General features: G+C 41.8%; 1 protein-coding gene across 3 annotated transcripts in view; it reads left to right on the forward strand.

Moving 5' to 3' along the window:
• The window catches only part of LOC110957865 (ERC protein 2-like), a 164,386-nt gene that overhangs the window by 14,178 nt on the left and 129,115 nt on the right, over positions 1–21,093 (forward strand). For all 3 annotated transcript variants that reach the window (XR_007942323.1, XM_051949037.1, XM_051949035.1), the window contains exons 5-7: positions 5,570–5,725; positions 6,999–7,091; positions 10,085–10,252. Coding sequence is in view for 2 of the 3 variants with exons in the window: in XM_051949037.1 (XP_051804997.1) it covers positions 5,570–5,725; positions 6,999–7,091; positions 10,085–10,252 (417 nt within the window). In the remaining variant the exon portion in view is untranslated. The remainder of the gene's footprint in view (positions 1–5,569; positions 5,726–6,998; positions 7,092–10,084; positions 10,253–21,093) is intronic.

Below are 21,093 nucleotides of genomic sequence, written 5' to 3' on the forward strand. Positions count from 1 at the left end.
GTCCGGGTGTGAATATGTTTGACTGCGTGGGTGTAAACATGACACTTACGAAAGAACATTGCTCTCTATGATACTTTGCTGGCTAAATTAACATTTAAAAAAGCTTGGAATATCGGAATATTCTACAGTTGTCACACGTAGACGCATGCAGAGCTAGATTAAAGCTGCTACAGTAATAGATACATTTAAAGCTAAGCAACTGCAGTGATGATATGAGCAGAGGATCAGCGGGCAATTTTAAACAGCAACTTTCTATGTATCTCAGTGAATCTGTGTCTATTAGCTGAAACGTCTGTGTGCTTTTGAGTAGGCATCGCTGTAGGTCAGAGCTACCATTAATTATTGATAGAAAAAGCTGAGCGCATGTGCTGGCAGAAAGTGTTGCTAAGCAAGAGCCTTAGCATGCCAGAGACATCTGCGAGCGAGACAGAGAAAGCAAGTGAGATACAAGAAATCGAAAGAGTCAAGCTGAAAGAGTGACAGAGATGGATTTATTTGACTTAAAGCCGAGCCTGTCTGCTACCTGCTCGAGACAGAACGACTGAAAAAGACAGAGTGAAGCAAATAGCACCTGCTGGAAACCAAAGAAGTCCTTGGGAGAGCATCAGATCAAGGTCCACCTAAAAGATCAGAGAAAAAGTTTTTTTTTTTTAATTTTAACAAGATTTTTTGTGGTTGTGGATAATGCAGCATTCTTTAGCAAAATTTCGCTTCAGAACAATGTAGTGAGAAGGACTAGGAGATGCACAAACTGAGACTGGTGAGACTCATCACTGTGCGTTTTTTTTTAAAGTGATTCTGAAGCTGTGGGTGTTTGAAAGTGTTAAAGATGATGAGCCGCCAGGCTTATTTTTACCGGGTCCCTCCTCAGGAGCTTCATCGTCGCAATCAGCTCCAGGCCGATCCGGCCAAGACCAGAGCTCTGCAGACTGTCATTGATATGAAGGTAGGACTCACAGTGGGTCTCAAATCCACAGGAGCTGGGGATATTTTAAGTAAGGATATGTTGCGTAAGGAGTGTGTATTGCTGGAATAGAGTAGTTCTCAGGTTCATAACAGCAGCTCTAGAGACTGTGTTTGTCGATTTATCTCCAAACACATTCAGCAATTTATACTTTGGCATGACTCGTGGGAAAACATGAAATTTCATGTTGTGATCTTGTTTCTGCATCGTTTCTTGCTCTTCCAGTTGCTGCATGTTTTCAGGTTTTAGTTTGATATCGGCATCATACCATACAGAACTTTAATTATTGATGAGCGCTGATGAAATGTGAGCAGTAGAAGAGGATCTGGCTCTGCTGAAATGCAGACACAAACATAGACGCAGAAACAATCTGAGGAACGTTGTCTTACCGTTACCTACCATCTGCATGGCGGCCATGCCCAAGTAAAGTCCTTTATTGGCCCATGCAGAGTTGAGCACTTATTCAATTTGTTTCAAATGTCACATATGGAAGCTTTCACTCTCCTCTCAGCCCTTTGAAGTCGTTAGTGCTGTGAAAAATGCAGTTGACTCCACATGTGTCTGTGTGTACACCCACACACACACATATTTAGTGTCCATTCAGCAAACGCTTGTTCCAAAAGTGGCTCCTTTACAGCAAAACCACAGTTATTTTTCACACATACTTTGTAATTTGTCTGCCTATTAACAAACTGCACATGTGCGAACCCAGGCTGCCCACAGTAAATGTATGAAGTCACATTAAGTCTGACTGAATTAATTAGAAACGGGACAACAAACACATCTGCCAGAGACATTTTGCATATGGTGAAAGGTATAGAGTAAGAGAGACAGTAGCTTCCTCTGGTGATGCTGATGAGCAGTAGATACAGTGTTGTTGCTTTATCGCATGTCTGTGACTTTGTTTCAGTGTCTGTGCTGCTGGTTTTTCTAAGTGTTATATTTTTCTGTTTTGCAATTACAGAACACCAACCCCCCTTTCTGTTTTGATCCCGATGTTATCTGGCAGGTACTGTACCGAGTGCTCACATCTCGATCTTTCTGTTATCTCCAAAAATACTGCAAATACACAGTATTTGTATTTCCCTCTTGTTGGAGTGCAGAACCCTCATATACAATAGCTGATATTTCAGTGGTTTTGTGGCCCAGCATGTATTTTACTGAATGTTGTTTCTGATAATAGCTGAGGTATTTTCTTGGCTTTACCTTATTTCACTTCTTCTGGGTGATAGAATTTGCTTTGCGTTGAGTATATGAGTTTATTGAATATATGAAAAAAAGTGTAAAATTATTGAAATGTCCAAAGTACATCCTTGTGTGGGAATAAAATTTGGGCACTCTTCAGTTTCATTGCTTATTCTGTCTCCACCCTTTATCAACAATGAATATATTTGTACAGTACTAAACAATTCAAATGCCTAAAACCCGTTTTCACCTATTCCATTAGATATAACAGCTTGAGACTAATTGTGACTGCGGAACATATAAAGGCGGATATTTCGTGGTGTTTTCCTGTTGTACCGTCGAAGGTTTCCCCAGGAACACATTGCAGATCAACTCCCTGTTTAGTTCATCAGATGGCATGATAGATGGATGGCAAGGCAGAAGACACAGACCTCATCTTGTTTCATACCTGAATGTGAATTGGTCTGATTTTCATCTTAAATGACACGTCAATTTTTTTTCCAAGTGGTATTTAACAAGACATGGGCCTTTTTGCGATGGAATTTGAGAGCAACTTTTATTGTCATCAGCTGGTCCTTTTGCACTCTGCTACATCCAGAGCAGAGGGCTTGATCTGGCCTCGTTATAGTTTATGTGCATTCTGTCAAGTGATATCAATCATAGGCGTGCTCTTTTTTTATTATTTTTTGGGTATGTTTGCCTTTATTGGACAGTTACATACGTGGACAAAATTGTTGGTACCCCTCAGTTAAAGAAGGAAAAACCCACAATTCTCACTGAAATCACTTGAAACTCACAAAAGTAACAATAAATAAAAATTGATTGAAAATTAAATAATCAAAAACAGCCATTACTTTTGAATTGTTGATTAACATAATTATTTAAAAAAACAAACTAATGAAACAGGCCTGGACAAAAATGATGGTACCTCTATAAAAGATTGAAAACTATTTGACCAGAGTGACATGATTAACTCAGGTGTGTCATTTAATTGACATCACAGGTGTTTCCAAACTCATAATCAGTCAGTCTGCCTATTTAAAGGGAGACAAGTAGTCACCCTGCTGTTTGGTGAAAAGGTGTGTACCACACTGAACATGGACAACAGAAAGCGAAGGAGAGAATTGTCCCAGGACATCCGAAAAAAAATTATAGACAAACATCTTAAAGGTAAAGGCTATAAGACCATCTCTAAACAGCTTGAAGTTCCTGTGACAACAGTGGCTCATATTATTCAGAAGTTCAAGACCCACGGGACAGTAGCCAACCTCCCTGGACGTGGCCGCAAGAGGAAAATTGATGACAAATTGAAGAGACGGATCGTTGGAATTGTATCCAAAGAGCCCAGAGCAACCTCCAAAGAAATTAAAGGTGAACTCCAAGGCCAAGGTACATCAGTGTCAGATCGCACCATTCGTCATTGTTTGAGCCAAAGTGGACTTCATGGGAGACGACCAAGGAGGACACCACTGCTGAAAAAAACTCATAAAAAAGCCAGACTGGAATTTGCAAAAATGCATGTTGACAAGCCACAAAGCTTCTGGGAGAATGTCCTTCGGACAGATGAGACCAAACTGGAGCTTTTTGGTAAGGCACATCAACTCTATGTTCATAGACTCAAAAACCAAGCATACGAAGAAAAGAACACTGTCCCTACGGTGAAACACGGAGGAGGCTCAGTAATGTTTTGGGGCTGCTTTGCTGCATCTGGCACAGGGTGTCTTGAAAGTGTGCAAGGTACGATGAAATCTGAAGACTATCAAGGCATTCTGGAGAGAAATGTGCTGCCTAGTGTCAGAAAGCTTGGTCTCAGTCGCAGGTCATGGGTCTTCCAACAGGACAACGATCCAAAACACACAGCCAAAAACACCCAAGAATGGCTGAGAGAAAAGCGTTGGACTATTCTAAAGTGGCCTTCTATGAGCCCAGATCTGAATCCCATTGAACATATGTGGAAGGAGCTGAAACATGCCATTTGGAGAAGACACCCATCAAACCTGAGACAACTGGAGCTGTTTGCTCATGAGGAGTGGGCCAAAATACCTGTTGACAGCTGCAGAACGCTCATTGACAAATACAGAAATCATTTAATTGCAGTGATTGCCTCAAAAGGTTGTGCAACAAAATATTAAGTTATGGGTACCATCATTTTTGTCCAGCCCTATTTCATTAGTTTGTTTTTTTAAATAATTATGTTAATCAACAATTCAAAAGTGATGGCTGATTTTGATTATTTAATTTTCAATCAATTTTTATTTATTGTTACTTTTGTGAGTTTCAAGTGATTTCAGTGAGAATTGTGGGTTTTTCCTTCTTTAACTGAGGGGTACCAACAATTTTGTCCACGTGTGTACAGTGGAAAGAGAGTAGAAACACAGGGAAGGGAGCAGATATATGACATAAAGTCACGATCTGGGTCTGCTGGGAATCAAATCAGCCCACTCTTTATTGTCTATTTTGATTCAAATGTTGGCTTTCTGATGTAGAAATATTTCGCCCATGGCAACCCTGAAATCCCCCCCATGGGGACTCTGACAAATGCCTGAATGCCTTACCTTGACTTTGTTTCTGGGTTTACATTTCAAGTCTGTGTCCTTGCATCCACCCATTTCTATGTGTGCTTGTGTTATGTGGACCTTCAGCATTCCTGTTTGGTCTATGTGTGTGTGTGTCTGTGTGTGTTTGGGATGTACATGCACCACCGTGTGCTTGACAGGGCTGATGTCAGAGGATGTAATAGAGGTCAGATGCTTACACGCTGCCTGTGGTTTGTGCTGATGGCATCATGCAATCTGCTTCCAGTTATTCAATTACCTTTCTCTTCTCCTCCAAGGTTTTGCATTTAACGTATGTCTGAACCCATGCAACAAAACAACCTCAGGAGCCGTCCATCACACGCCCTTCCATTTCCTCATAGACACTGCAAAGGAATACATCTTGACTATGCACAGATCTCTGCTTAGATATTTTCCTCTTAAATCTAGATTATTGAGGTCTTGTGTAAAAATGCTGTGTTGCTATTTTTAGAATATGGGATTTTTATATTTCCAAATGCTTTTTAGAGTGATTGAGACAGATCTTTCATGGTGTTATTTTTCCATTTTCCCTAGTCTTTGATCAAAAGTCCAATTAAATGAGCTTCATGAATAGATCCAACTCATATGGGTGGAGATATGTCTGCCAAGCTACTGCAGATAAAGAGATCTTTCTGTCATATGTTTAGTAATATTTACTTTAAAATGTTTGTTAACCTCCTCTCTTCTCTCTTTGTGGGCTCTTGTACAACACTGATCCATCTGTAGACAGCTAAATGTCTCACTAATAATAACTGGGATTGGTCAGTCCTTGTTTTAGTCCAACGAATAATATTCGTAGTGAGCTCCCTGCTGATTCTTTGCCTGCCTACTGTTGCTGGTGTAGGACACCAAGATCTCTTCCCTGGAGAGGAACATCAGAGACTTAGAGGATGAGGTCCAGATGTTAAAGACCAGCGGCCTGCTGCACCCTGATGACAGGCAGGATGAGCTCAAGCAGGTGGAGGTCTACAAGAGCCATTCTAAATTCATGAAGACGAAGGTAGAATATCTCAGCATGCCATCTGAGATGACGCTATGCTGCATGATTGGAGGGATGCACGTTTGTCTGAAACCCATAAGGAGCTTGAGAACCCGTGAATGTGCATGCTACTTGTCGTCGCTGCATGTTTGTGGAGAGGCAGACTGAAGTGTATTGAAATCTTAATGGCAAACTGCATGATACAGTGTGTTGTGTCTTTTCTTCTTGCATGGATTCTAAGAACTCCCACACTTCTTGTTTTATGTTTGAAGTGAGCTTCTGAGTAATAGTAAGCAGAGAAATGTTTATCTTGTTTCTTCTTTACTTCCTGGGAAATAATCGCATGCCTTACCTCTGTCACGACCTGGAGTTATACAACTTTCCTATCTGTAACAACTCAGGAACTATCGGCTTACGGTGCATGGCGTCATTTTACACTCGTGTCTTTGGCTGACAGGAAAATCTTTGGAAAGACCTAACCTGGTTGCAAACTGCTTCATTTATCTGCACACAAATGTCTACACCGCTGCACAAACTGACATGCTCACATTTGACTATGAACATATGAACAGTAAAATGTAGTTCTAGGTTTCCAGCCAAGTGCTCATGAGGCTAGTGAGTTTGCCTCCGTGTGAAAATGTTCCCCTTCAGTTCGTTAATGGTGCTCTTTGTAGCGCCCATTTGTCATTGCATCGGGGAAGTTCCTGATGCAATCATAAAAGAGATGTTTTTATGAATGGGGCCATGACAGATGAATGTGAGCATACGACAGAGGAACTGAGGAAAGAGCTCTCTGTTCACCCATGCTGACCTGGAGTGATATACATCACTGTGATGGCCCTGGCTCGCTCTCCCATGTCTCGTCTTTCTGCGTACAGTCACACAGAAATACAGAAGATCACCACACGCACGGATATGCACAGATTCATTCTATATCCTTGAAGTGTTTAGGGTCCTGGTCTTTCAGCGGCCGTGGTGTCTGGTGTTGAGGTGCCACTGTGATAAGAGAAACCAGAGAGGGCAACATCGATGTCCTCTCTGGTTTCACCCCTGGACTTTGATCTATTCAAACCCTAGAAAATGGCATCCGAGAACATGAAAATGTGTTTAAGTATGATAAGTAGGCATTAAAACAAGCACATATATTTACCCAGTTCTAAGAAATCTTCACCTTTAAGCCTTTCCGAAGCCTCGGCTGTGTGGTTGAGGAGTGTGAGGGAGTGTGGTTGAGTGTTCACTCAGCTAGTGATGTAGTTTAGTGGCTTGCTGTCTTCTTGTCTCTCTGTTTTTGTAGGAGCAGGCCTTGTCACCATGTGTGTCTTCCATCAGACCAGCTCCCACCTTCCTCCTCCCCACCCAACAGCCTTGGATCACAGAACAAGCAGAAGTACCCCTCTCATTAGTCTCTCTCCTCTCTCATTATTTCTTTCATTCGCTAATAAGCTTTGAAATCTTTGCCACTTATTTTAATTACGATGCTCTATCTTTTCATCATTATTTTGAGGCTGCCGCCTGCTCATTTCCGGACTTATTTTTCCTCCCCGTCTTGCTATTCTCTCACCACTCTCACCTCTCTGGTCTTATGTCTCACAGAGTCCATTTTTGTATTACATTTTGTCCTCCCGTCTCTTCCTACTCTATCACCCTTGCTTTTTTTTGTTGCTCTCTGCAGCTGACTTCTCATTGGGCAAACTCTGGTCAACTCAGATTTTCTCTTTCTTGAAGTGAACCCTCCTCACACAATTTGAGAAATCTCTCTTCTAATCAGCTTTGTGCATTTCTGGCACCAGTTGACAGACAACAGGGTTCTGTACATAGCTGGCTCCACCACAGAAACCTCCCTCTGTTAGTACTTTTGATTTCCTTTGTGGTTTTTCTGTGATTTTCTATATGGCTTTCCCTAAAACAATCCGTCTCAGTCTCCCTTTAATTTTCACATTTTAGCTTGGTGTGTCCACACAGCAGGCCTGGGCTTCCTGAGTGAGGACTGATAACGTACACACGTGGACAAAATTGTTGGTACCCCTCAGTTAAAGAAGGAAAAACCCACAATTCTCACTGAAATCACTTGAAACTCACAAAAGTAACAATAAATAAAAAATTATTGAAAATTAAATAATCAAAAACAGCCATTACTTTTGAATTGTTGATTAACATAATTATTTAAAAAACAAACTAATGAAACAGGCCTGGACAAAAATGATGGTACCTCTATAAAAGATTGAAAACTATTTGACCAGAGTGACATGATTAACTCAGGTGTGTCATTTAATTGACATCACAGGTGTTTCCAAACTCATAATCAGTCAGTCTGCCTATTTAAAGGGAGACAAGTAGTCACCCTGCTGTTTGGTGAAAAGGTGTGTACCACACTGAACATGGACAACAGAAAGCGAAGGAGAGAATTGTCCCAGGACATCCGAAAAAAAATTATAGACAAACATCTTAAAGGTAAAGGCTATAAGACCATCTCTAAACAGCTTGAAGTTCCTGTGACAACAGTGGCTCATATTATTCAGAAGTTCAAGACCCACGGGACAGTAGCCAACCTCCCTGGACGTGGCCGCAAGAGGAAAATTGATGACAAATTGAAGAGACGGATCGTTGGAATTGTATCCAAAGAGCCCAGAGCAACCTCCAAAGAAATTAAAGGTGAACTCCAAGGCCAAGGTACATCAGTGTCAGATCGCACCATTCGTCGTTGTTTGAGCCAAAGTGGACTTCATGGGAGACGACCAAGGAGGACACCACTGCTGAAAAAAACTCATAAAAAAGCCAGACTGGAATTTGCAAAAATGCATGTTGACAAGCCACAAAGCTTCTGGGAGAATGTCCTTTGGACAGATGAGACCAAACTGGAGCTTTTTGGTAAGGCACATCAGCTCTATGTTCATAGACTCAAAAACCAAGCATACGAAGAAAAGAACACTGTCCCTACGGTGAAACATGGAGGAGGCTCAGTAATGTTTTGGGGCTGCTTTGCTGCATCTGGCACAGGGTGTCTTGAAAGTGTGCAAGGTACGATGAAATCTGAAGACTATCAAGGCATTCTGGAGAGAAATGTGCTGCCTAGTGTCAGAAAGCTTGGTCTCAGTCGCAGGTCATGGGTCTTCCAACAGGACAACGATCCAAAACACACAGCCAAAAACACCCAAGAATGGCTGAGAGAAAAGCGTTGGACTATTCTAAAGTGGCCTTCTATGAGCCCAGATCTGAATCCCATTGAACATATGTGGAAGGAGCTGAAACATGCCATTTGGAGAAGACACCCATCAAACCTGAGACAACTGGAGCTGTTTGCTCATGAGGAGTGGGCCAAAATACCTGTTGACAGCTGCAGAACGCTCATTGACAAATAAAGAAATCGTTTAATTGCAGTGATTGCCTCAAAAGGTTGTGCAACAAAATATTAAGTTATGGGTACCATCATTTTTGTCCAGCCCTATTTCATTAGTTTGTTTGTTTTAAATAATTATGTTAATCAACAATTCAAAAGTGATGGCTGATTTTGATTATTTAATTTTCAATAAATTTTTATTTATTGTTACTTTTGTGAGTTTCAAGTGATTTCAGTGAGAATTGTGGGTTTTTCCTTCTTTAACTGAGGGGTACCAACAATTTTGTTCTCGTGTGTATGGCTGTGTGATGATTTAAAATTGCAATATCATCTAGTAATAGGGATGGACACTGATATCAGCATCAGCACTGGTGTTGGCCATTTAAGGCTTTCAAACAAATTATCTGCATCTGCTTAAAATGAAAGTTGACAGGCAGACTGTCGTACTAAAAAGTTTAGTTTTATGTCACATAGAGATAGATATGGTACACTTTACTTGCAAGCTGGTGTCGTTTTCTTATTTTGTCCGTGAGTGAGTACCATAGTAAGAGTAGGTATAACAATGGTATTCTCATACAGGAGAGTCTTAATGTTTTCTGTAATTAGGAATAAAGGGCATACAGCGTATCAGCATTAAGATTCTGCCCAGATGAGGTGAAAAATATCAGATATTGGCATCTAGTAATAAATGAGGGGTAAAATGCTTTATTTTACTACATTGTCTCAAAACATTAGACATATTTCTGGCTTTTTCAAAGTTAAAAGAAATTATATGTAATAGATATGACACTACTATTTTTATCTGGAATGTTCACATATTTTTTTAAAAAAAAATAAGCCTTTGAGTTTGTAGAAATTTGTCAGGATCAATAATGTACAAGATTTCTTTCTTTTGCAGTGGTTATGTGTGTGTGTGGTTTGAATAAAAAGTCACATTTACTTCTCACTTTTGAAACTATTATCTGCTATTCAGTTCATTCAACAATGATGAAAGAAGGTTTTCATAGCTGATGTGTTTGTGTGTTTGTATGTGTGATTGGCAGATCGAGCAGCTGAAGCAGGAGCTGAACAGGAAGGAGTCAGAGATGCAGGCCCTGCAGACCAAACTAGAAACACTCACCAATCAGAACTCCGACTGCAAGCAACACATCGAGGTGCTAAAAGAGTCGCTCAGTGCCAAGGAGCAACGCGCCAACACGCTGCAGACTGAGGTAAGTGCACACACACGCACAAAATCAACAGATGCACCATTGCACACAAATACACCCACACATATGCAAACACTCATCACGATGCACTGAGCTACTCCGGCTTCCTGGAAAACACTGTCAAAGATATACACAACCTCAGATGGATGAGGCTGTTTGAAAACTGTCTGTACCGATTGCAACAATAACAACAGTAGTCTGTCATGTGTCATGGCCGTTATAACTTCCTGTGACATCACTTGGGATGAAAAGGGATTACATTTTAGTGTGTTTATTTCCTGTTACTCCTCCTTTTTGGATTTTAGTACTTTGCTTGTTTGCTTTAACGTTTTGCTAATTTGTTGAAATTAAGATTTTGCAGTCCAGGTCCAGATGAAAACTTACAAAAATACAGTGATAATGATCCTGACAAAATAGCATTTCTGACCACTTGCATGCTTATGAGATGAAAGAGATCATCATACTGACATGCTTTGAACCTAACGTGATCTTTGTGTTTGTTTAGACACAGGAAGAAACTGTGCAAGTGCACAGAATCCTGTCTTTTTCTTCCTTAGTTTCTTCCTCTTTCAGTTTCTCTAATGGACGTTTAGGTGGGTGGAAAAAATGTCTCTGCATGTGGCTCCTTCAGTCCACCAGTGGGCTCATACGTGTGGGCGGGTCAGTCAGGAGGCTGAAGAAAGCTGGCAGCTTTTTCTTCTTCATGTTTGAAGTCTCTAAACTCTGCGGCTCTAATGATTTTATCACTGCTGTTAGGGATGGAGCTGGATTGTATGTGCAGAGATGGAGGTATGTGTGTGGGGTAGCATTTTTCTCCATCACTCTCTAGAGCTGGAACTGATACTTTAGATCTTTGTTGAGAGCGGCCTGCTAACTATGTCCACTCATCATTACAGGAAGCAATTTGGGCCAAAATTAGCCCTAATTGTCCATACATGTGCAAGGAATTTTGGCCCTTTCAGTTCGCTGAATACATCATACTTCAAGGAATTGGTTTTCAGTGGGTGGTTTTTGTGAGTGTACATGTTTTTGTGTGTGTCCTACTGAAATGGCATGTAAAAAAATGTCTGCCCATGCTCAGTTAGACATTTGTCAAAGGTTTGATTTTATGGCTAGAGGAGGAGACATGCCCTCCCCCAAATGTGATTTCAAATTTGTATTTTTTATCCCCAGATGAACCATCTTGTGCTCACTGCAGTCTTAACTAATGGTGGGAACCACAGTAGATCCATATCAGGGCTATTTTTATTACTCGTTTAGTCATCTGATATTATGAAACCACTTATGGTTCGCCAAAGATTTTTCACAACTTGTGTTTGCAGCTTAGGTTAACCATTAGCTGTTATGCACACATTAGTCATGCAACTAATATTGTTTTTAAAGTTGAACTATTTAACTTCGGTTGGCAACACATTGCGTGTGAAAACAATACATTTTGTGCAACTTTATGTAGGTGTGTGGGTGCAGAGCAGGTTCAGCAAATCGTTGCCAACCAACCCATATTGCAGTATGTTTAATCTCTTGAATCTCTCTTCTTAGCTGAACACACACACACCTTTGCAAAGCGCAGTAACACTGACTTCAGCCACTTCAGTGCACTGTTATTAAATGGTGTCTCAATGCTGTTTGACCTGCCAGCTACATATTAGGCTATCGAATACCATGAACCATATTAAGTGATTTCCAAATCTCCAAGTCTCTACTAAAGTTTAAATAGGAAGTTTTTCCTTGAGTGGGTAGTGGCTGTGTTTGTGTGTCTGTTGTGTGTACATGTGCATTACTCTGTGGATGCATGGCAAGGGAGGGGTCTAATCGACTGTAAGGCACATCGCCGTGTTCTCACTTCTCATAGGCTGCTGCGGCTACTCTAGTCAGATCTTGATCACAACAAACACACACACACACAACACACGCTGTCAGGGCTGATTGCTCAAGCCTCATCTCCTGTCCCAAGTAATTTTTCCAGCTATTGAAGTGGCATTTTTTCCCCCCGCTTGGGAATGGCTTAGGTTTCCTGGACTAAGAGGCCAAGTCAGAGAATGAGCAGAGAAACTGAGTGTGTTTCAGCGGCCCAGCATTCCTCTGCTGCCTGTCAGTCATTCAGCTAGAGTGAACAGTCATCCTCACCTCAATTTTTCTGTACACTTATATTATTTCTTTGTCTCTCTTCTGCAGTTTGTTTCATCTTCCCTCACACATCTTATAAAATTTCTCAAGAGCCCCACATTGCCTTTTGTCTCACTCCTGACTATTGGCGCGTCACACCCCTGCTTGTGTTTGGCAGGTGGGTCTTATCATGAGTGACAGTGATTGGCACTCTAGCGCATTCCCCCGCAGACAGACAGGTGTCTCAGACTTGAAGAGCAGCTTCATATTCACAGACATTTGCCTCTAAAGCCGTTCACATCCGGATGGGACTGAGAAGGGACTGGCGGCTGAACAGAGCAGGCACTGTGAGCAAGGGAATGAGAAAATGGAAGTGTATTTATTTGTCAGTCAAAGTTAAGGACAGCTTCTTAATGGGCATGATTGAATCTGTCTCCAGATAGCTGGAAAATGTGGAAAATAATGAGCGTGCCTTTGTGTGTGTGCATTGTGAGTCTGCCAATGTCGGTGGAAACTTAACCCTTTAATACAGTAGATGTGTGTGTCTTTCCTGGCCTGATCAGGACAATGCAGGGCTGTAATGATACTCTAGCAGATCAGGTAACCTATCAGAGACCTTCCTGCATATTTAACCAGCCAGCAACAAAGGAACAGGCCAAAACCCCATGGACAAAGGGTTCAGCTTTGACTATGTTTGGTTTTCTGTGAGAAAATCGTTTTGAATATGAACATGAACAGGAATGTTTGACTGATTTAGTTGTTCTAGTTGCACACCTAGGTACTAATGTACAGTTAGTTAGTTAAGGGGGATTGTGTGTCAGACATAGGTTTTAAAGATTTAAGACTCTGGGTGTGCTTTACGGAAAACTAAAAGTAGCCCAATACCATCACAACAAAACAATGATGCCCAACATATTAGGAGCACAGTATATATTGCATCTTACCACGGGAGAATTTTTCTTGGCTCTGTCAAAGGATGACTAGGCCTTATAGTAAGCATTATCAGTATGCATACACTAAATGCAGTGAGACTTAGCTATGCCCTTGTTATTTGCTAATAAAAATGAATATTTTGCTTGAGTAAATGAAACCCTAATTATCAAATATGGTTAAAAAACATATTGTCTAATCTCCTACTTTTTACTCTGGTGATTTTCTATTGGCATTCATTAACATCTCTTTGCAGGGCACCAAAAACTCCATGCTCGTGTACAAAAACCTGCATGGTTACTATTTAAGAAGTTTCTTTGCATGAGCTTTCAGGACTTTCAGCATTGCACATTAGCAATGTCCTCTTTTTAATTATCTCTTTGGCAGCGCACCAACGGACACGTGTATGCAGAGTAACATGAGAGATTGTTGAACCGAGCTTCTTGAGAAATTGCAGCACTGTTTTCTCCTCCAATTTGTGATTGCTACAGAAAACCCATTTGCTATAATTAATCTTTTGTAAGTGTGGACTGGACAGGTTCCTGATTCACGTCAGAATCAGGCGCACAAATAACACAGAAATAGAACATTTGATATTTTTCTTACTCACCCAATGCCAAACGAAGTGTTAGAAGCATCATGCCTTTAATGCATCTTTTACGATGTGGCAGCATATCTGTACTTGCAGGGAATTTAATTTTACCCTCCTCACATGTGACCTCGAATATCTCGTGTTCTCTTTCATCACCAGCGTTTGCTGCGTGCCTGCCAGAAGACCTCTACAGAGTTTTGATTTTGAGGTTGAAATGTAATGACTCGAAGAAGATGTAGATGACTCAAAAATGACTTGCTAACATCGACCGCGGTGACAGTGATGAATAGGGAAAACAAGAGGAAAATAAGAAAGAAATCTGGAGCGTGAGAGGGAAAGAGTCGAGAATAGATGGAGCGACAAAAGGAAGTGAAAAGTGAGAGAATCAGGCTGCTTGATGGATGTAGGAGGCTGTGGGCTTTTGTCAGTGAGTGATGTGATGGTACAGTGTGCTGTAGTCCCTGCTGGACTGTTTTTGTTGGTCTTTCCTTGTTCTCTTTGCTGATTGATGGTTCGTATAGGTAGTGAGGCAGAGAAAAGATGTGGTCTCAACCTGGTTGCACTCCACCCAGCACTGTCCCCCTGCTGTGATCTTTCTCTATGTCTCTCTTTCTGCCTCATTCACTTTTGCTCCTGCTGTCCATATTTTCTCTTCCCTCATACTATCTGTCTTCTGTCCTATTTTCTTTCCTGCCTCTCCTTTCCTGTCCATTCTCATGCCCCGTCTGTTGATATCACTACAATGAAGGGTGTTTAACAAATTGAGGTGCGAATCTCATGAGCTCACCAAAGACAACAGTGTGGTTGTTGATTGGAAAACAGTGCTGTTCACGTTCCATTACAGACCAGTTTTTTCATATCACCTCATCTGAACTCGACTGACCATGGTCACCCTTCTCAGACCCAACAGCCAGCTTCTGGGTTCGTGAATTGGTGTGGTTTGAGTGCGAGTAGCACAGCAGCGGGCCCCCTAGAACAAACATGGCGCGGTCCAAAATAAAGCCCCCGCAAGTTCTTCAGAGGCCATGTGGAAAACCAATAAAGTGAAGTTATGAGATATTTAATGGTTTACACAGGGAATGAGATAAATATGTGCACGACCGAAGGAACCGACAAATACGCAAGTGTGTGCGTACGGTTACTTGCATGCATGTGCATTAACATGTGCATGTTAGTTGTGCTGTCCAAATGTGCATTACACAGCAAAAAAATACAAAAGACGGAAAGATAGATTAGTTGTATTTTCATTTGCGTGATGGTTTACCCCGTATGTAGTGTATGCGCTCTCTGCATTTTTTTTTCCTATTTTGAAACCAAACAAAAACATACATAAACACAGAGAGCAGTGAGGGCTTTGCTTGGTCGGCTGCCTGTCAGCGGCTGGTTAACCAGAAGGCAGCGAGGTGCTGATAGAGACAGCCAGAGACAATAAGCCCCTTTCTTTTTGTTCTGACCTCCTCTCTCCTCAGGGTCACCCTGCTTTGCTCGGACCACTTAACCTCTAATTTCATACACACATACACCCACATGCACGCACAGATTTACAAAGACACACTTACACAAACATGCGGTGCCACAAGAGTTTTCACTCCCACTTACAGAAAATCCAGTCTTTGTAAACAGAAAGTCTCTGAACAGGACAATTACACCAGAAGAAGCAGAAATACAATATGGATCCTCTTGTTTTACAGACATTATGTTCTTTTCATTTACTGGCGAGAGTCTACTACATTTAATTTGAAATCAAACAGTGATGGTAAGGTTCCAGTTCTTGAGTACAAGGTAAAATTTCTTGATGGTTTATTCATTGTGGACACAAATACTCTTACTTTCAGCAGAAGATTTAAGTGAGGCAAACATTATATGTTGAGCGCAATCATGGTTTCAAATTGATCCATTCCTCGTCAGGTAAGCATACCTTTTTGTGATTGTGTGACAGACTTATATCTGTATCATTTATGTATCTGCTGTGCATGCTGCCCCTCCTGCAGTGTATGTGCGGTCAAACTGAACGACAAAATTAATATTAACAAATTGGGCTCCAAAGAGCACAGTCCAGGATGTAGGCTGCTCGTGATGGACATAATGTAAAGCTGTCATTCAACAAAAAAATTCTTGATCAAAGGGTTCACATGCTGCAAATTTTCTGTAATTTTTTGCAACATTTCGTGACCTTCATCAGCAGACAACAGACTCTGCTTAGTTGTCATGGAGGTTTAATTATCACATGACCTAACGAGTTTTGATTCAGACCACAGTAGTTGAATTTAAATGTGATGGAGCTACATGGCTGCGAGAGTGTGTTGGGCAGCTCAGCAAATGTTTTAATGCCATAGTTGCTCGAGAACATATCAAGCCGGTTTTATGCACCTACTGTAGACTGCAGTGCACCACATGTTTGCCAGAGTGACGCTTCAGTGTGGTTTGACAGGAAATGGATTCCCTGGAAACAGGATGTAACAACTGGCTTGCGGTGCTGGAAATGATCAGGAAAAATAATCAAAGAAGGAGCAAGCGTTAATGAGGGGGAACGCCTGCAGCATCTCTTCCTTTATATGTTCATGTGTGTGTTGTGTATGTGTATCTTGTGTGTGCGTGTCTGCCGGGGGATGTAATGATGATGGATGGAGGGTGAAAGAGGGATTGAGGCAGCTGTGTGCAGTGAAGGTTAGCTTGATGGTAGGCAGGGTGAGTCCCCTACACTTTCTGTGTCATATATCCATCCACCGGTACAATATCAAAATGACAGATTTTCATGCTTTGGCAGAAAACATTCTTCCATTCTGTTGACAAAGATCCTTTTGTCAGTAGATCTTGGGACTTCTGTGTGTGCCTGTATGTGTCCTTGTCCTTCGTTTTTTTCTTTTCGAGTTTTATGTCCGTGCTTTTCAATGTTCCCTTTGTAGCCTCCGGGCAGACAGCTGTGTTTCCATGGTTTTATCAACAGATGTTGTGGTGTACAATGAGACCATGCCCCACTCTCCACCCTGCAGCCCCTGCTGTGAGGCAGTTTACATCCGCTTATTATCCCGAACCGGCCCTGAGGTGATCCGACTATTATACGTTTCCTGATCATGAGCTCTGACTGTTGCCTTAACCCAGCTTTGATGACACTCCTCAAATGACACACAGCCTGAGCCCCAGGACAGGGCATGTCCCTCGCTTCCGCACAGATCAACCCTGGTGTGGTCATGTCTAGGATAGCCTGCTCAGATGGAGACAAAAGGCTCTTTTGCTTGTTTATTCAGCACGTACTGTAACACTGAGATGTGTGTGAAGAATCCGTTCAGGATCTCAGAGAGACAATTGCATTTAACATTGCGATTTCCACCTGTGCACGCATAACATACACTGAATATACACGCAAATGTGCAGGATTCACTTAGATGAAAGACTCTTACTTTGGTCTTCAGGCTGTCTAACCTCAGAACCTTCACCTCCTGACATCTCTCTGAGGTTCCTATTGCCTCATCAGGAAACTATGGATCATTTAACACCACTCTGTCTTACATCTGTGCAATTAAAATATGCCCAAAGTCAGGTGCTTAGACACCATCTGTGTCAGACATTGCAGTGTATATACTCTATGCGTGTCTTTTATAAGCTGGATTAAAAAAAAAAAAATTAACCTTTCACCAGTCTTCAATAACACAGACGCTAGTCAGAGTGAAAACAGTAACTGGCTCTTTGAACCCAGCAGTCCACATTCATTCTCCTTCTTTTTCATCATATGCGAGTATGCTGGTCTCACTTTGATGCATACATTTCAACAAAGAGATATTTGAGTGATTATAGGTGGTATGGGAGACTCTGGTGGTCTAGCGTTGTCTTGAAATGAAATAGCCTTATTTCTTTTAGTGATACAATCCAGACTTGGCCACATTAATGGCTTGACAAACATGAATTAGGCGAATATTATGCCATAAATTTGAATGATTAATTTCACTGCACGGACCTTTAAATAAATTAGGTCCAATGGGTGCCTTTTGCTGTATTTACACAGGCTGGAGGGATGTCATGCAGCCAGGGAAGTGAATTGCTCACACAGCTGTGTGTAGTGCACCGCAGCAGCCCAAGCAGACCTGAGTTCAGGTGTCAGATACATTTCACCAGACCTTCTCTTTGGATTTAAGAGCTTTTATGGTGGTGTTTCCAGCTGAAGTGACATTCAGATTTCTTCTTTGAACAGCAACCCAAAAAATGAGTACAGCTCACGGTGTGCTTATGTGAAGGTCACAGACTTTTAAAGACTTAGATTGGGACATTTGAAAACATAAGAGAGTGGCAGTGAGGCATGGTTTTGCTGTGCTGCAGGGGGAGAATTGTGGCAGATTGGTTCAGAGAGCAGGGCCAGAACAGTTTAATTGGCAAACCTGAAGTAAACTGGCCAATCAGTTCATCCCTCTTCGTGCATTCTGAGACCAACTACGCCAACTATGTTGTGTTTCTTGAAGAGTGTCTTTTGTTCTCATCACAACACACAGGGCATGGCAATCATCATTTGAGTTATAGATGTGGTTGGCAGCAACAAAGTCTGTGCTTCAGATTTCCTGTGTGTATGTCTGTGCTGGGGGAACCCACGGTAGCTGCCTCGTGCTACAATGAGGAATGTTTTTCTGATCAACCGAAGACTCTATTTGCAATCTTAGACTCCCAAGTGGGTGAGTGAGAGTACAACTGTTACTATGCAAGTGTTGGTGCATCCGCAGACCTTTTCTGTGGTCTCTCCGGTTCGCTCTCTCTCAGGTTCTGCTGTTTTGACTGTGGTCTGCTCATATAGTCCCTGTGTTGTTTATTGCGGCTCAGAGCTAACGCTGGGTCCAGAACCTTTGCAGAATAGCCTGCCAGAAAAACTTTTATGATGAAATGTGAGGCAGGAAAAAGGGAGGTGAGGACAAACAGTGGAGCTGTTTTCTTTGAGCCTCTGTTTTACTTTGCGAACCAGTTTCCAGAATCCACATTTGGCTGTCAGTGCAAGCATGAGAGAGGAAGTCAGGAAGAATCTGTGCATGCTTATGCATCTGTGTGCATGGTTGTAGGTTTAATTGCAGGTGCAGTTACATGCATTTGTGCATCCAGAAAAGTGTTGGACATATAAATGTGGACATGCACAACTTACAGTAGTTTGGGACTGTACTTATTCAAAGAAAATCCACATATTGCCAAGGATTAATAGTTTTGCAACCACAGAATCTTGAAAACATATCATGGACTTTTTTTTATATGGTATGGTGTTGAGTGAGGGGCTGGAAAGTTTAAGTGGGGTTTTGGAGGAAGATGGGGTGATATAGATGTGTTTTTAATCCATCTATTTGGAGCCCTTATACTTCTCGACCTGACCTTTCTCTTTTCTTTCCTCTCTCCTCTCATCAAAGAAAGAAAAAAGAAGTGATTACAAAACAGAATGTAGTCTCTGGTGTCTAATTGCGTAGGCAGAATCTGTACCATGGTTGTCCTGGAGACTGCTGGAGTTCTGCTTTACATGTTATCTCCCTTAAGTGGAAACACAAATCCACGCAGAAAGGCACAAATCTACAAAGTCATGGTTGGGAAATGTGGGCCCGTCCCAAAGACAACCTGGCTCGAAGACTTGAGGGATTTCTCACACCGACACATCACTTTGTCTCACTGCAGGACCTGCACTTCTAAACGGCAATAGGAAAACTCCTGGAGAGCTTAGAGCGTGGTTGGAGGGATGGAGTGTTGAAAGAGAGGCAGTAGCGGCAGGGTGAGAGAGAGAGGTGTTGTTGGAAGATGACACTAAGAAGAACGGGACGAGAGGGAAAGGAAAATTGGAAAGGAAATTGAAGGGGAAAAGAGAGGTTAATCACCTTGTCTTGTTAGCTGTCTATCATCTCAACATGTGTGCCAGCTGATAAAGCTGCACAGCATTTCCTGCAACAAACCTGCTGAAGGACTAGTAATATTAGTGGAGGGGCAGGCTGTCAGTGGTGGTAATATGCTCAATAAGTCAAATTGCCATCGTCTTGATCCACCCTCTATAACTCTTTCATTTATCACCCTCCTTGCTTTCAAGCCTTACTCATGTCCATCCTTTCATCTCTCCCTCCTCACCTATCCGCCTCTCTCTCCTTGTTTTTCATGTTCTGTTTCTGGCAGCGGTGAGTGCTTTAAGAGGGTATTAGCAGGGCGTCTGTGCAGTACTATCACAGCTTAGAGGGCCAGTGCAGGTGAGACAGCAGGGATTTCCTGTTAGGCCCCTCTGCTACATTCTTGCTAAATTGCTCCTTGCCAGGTGGAGTAGGAGGGGAGGAGGTCCTGCTTTCTGTCCTTTACACACACTAGCAAACACACGTATATACACATGTACATACTGACGCACACACACACATACACATCGATGTAGCCAGTAGCACGTCGACATCAGCACATGATAATGTGCGCACACATATTGAACGTACAAAGGATTAGTGATATCACTACTGTGTGTGTGTGTGTAAATGTGAATTGCAGAGGACAGAGCCGTTCTCAGTATTAGACTTTGGTTGTCTGCCAAAGGAGCAATATGAGATAAATACTTGGCCATCTTACACCTGGGGGTCCTGGCCTGCTTCTAATGCTACTATGTGAGAGGAGCCCTCTGTGTGTCTCTGGACTGCCTGGTGAACTCTCATTTTACACATGCATGTACACACACATGCAGACAGATAGGAGCTAACTATACAGTCATACTTCTCAATTGTGTGTTAGTGTGCCATGCATGCTGTTCTTTTTCCTTATTAGTACAGTTTTTTCTAGTATGTTTTTTAAAAACTCTTTTATTATTAAACAAATCTCAGTGTAGAGAAAAAGCACAGTTGCAATTAAAAGTACATTTAAGAATTCAATTCAAGAATACATACTTCAAGCTCTTAACATACAGTCAGAAAAGTCAGTGTGAGTATTAAATATGTATAATATAGGTGTGTTTCAGTATTTTTGTATAGTGCACTTACAGTGTATTTAGTAGTTGCACTTTTGGCCCAAAGTTACAGCATTGAGCCTTTGTGGATAGATCTCAATCAATCTTGCACACGTGGATGCTGCTTTTCTATTCACATTCTTCTTTGCAAAACTACTCAAACTCTGTCAAGTTGCACAGGGATTGTGAGTGAACGTCCCCTTTGAAGTCCAGCCACAAATTCTCAATTGAATTGAGATCTGGGCTGTTACCCGGCCACTCCAGGTCATTCACCTTGTTGTCTTTAAACTGTTT

This window comes from Acanthochromis polyacanthus, chromosome 6, assembly GCF_021347895.1.
Source record: "Acanthochromis polyacanthus isolate Apoly-LR-REF ecotype Palm Island chromosome 6, KAUST_Apoly_ChrSc, whole genome shotgun sequence".
Classification (NCBI taxonomy): Eukaryota; Metazoa; Chordata; class Actinopteri; family Pomacentridae; genus Acanthochromis; species Acanthochromis polyacanthus.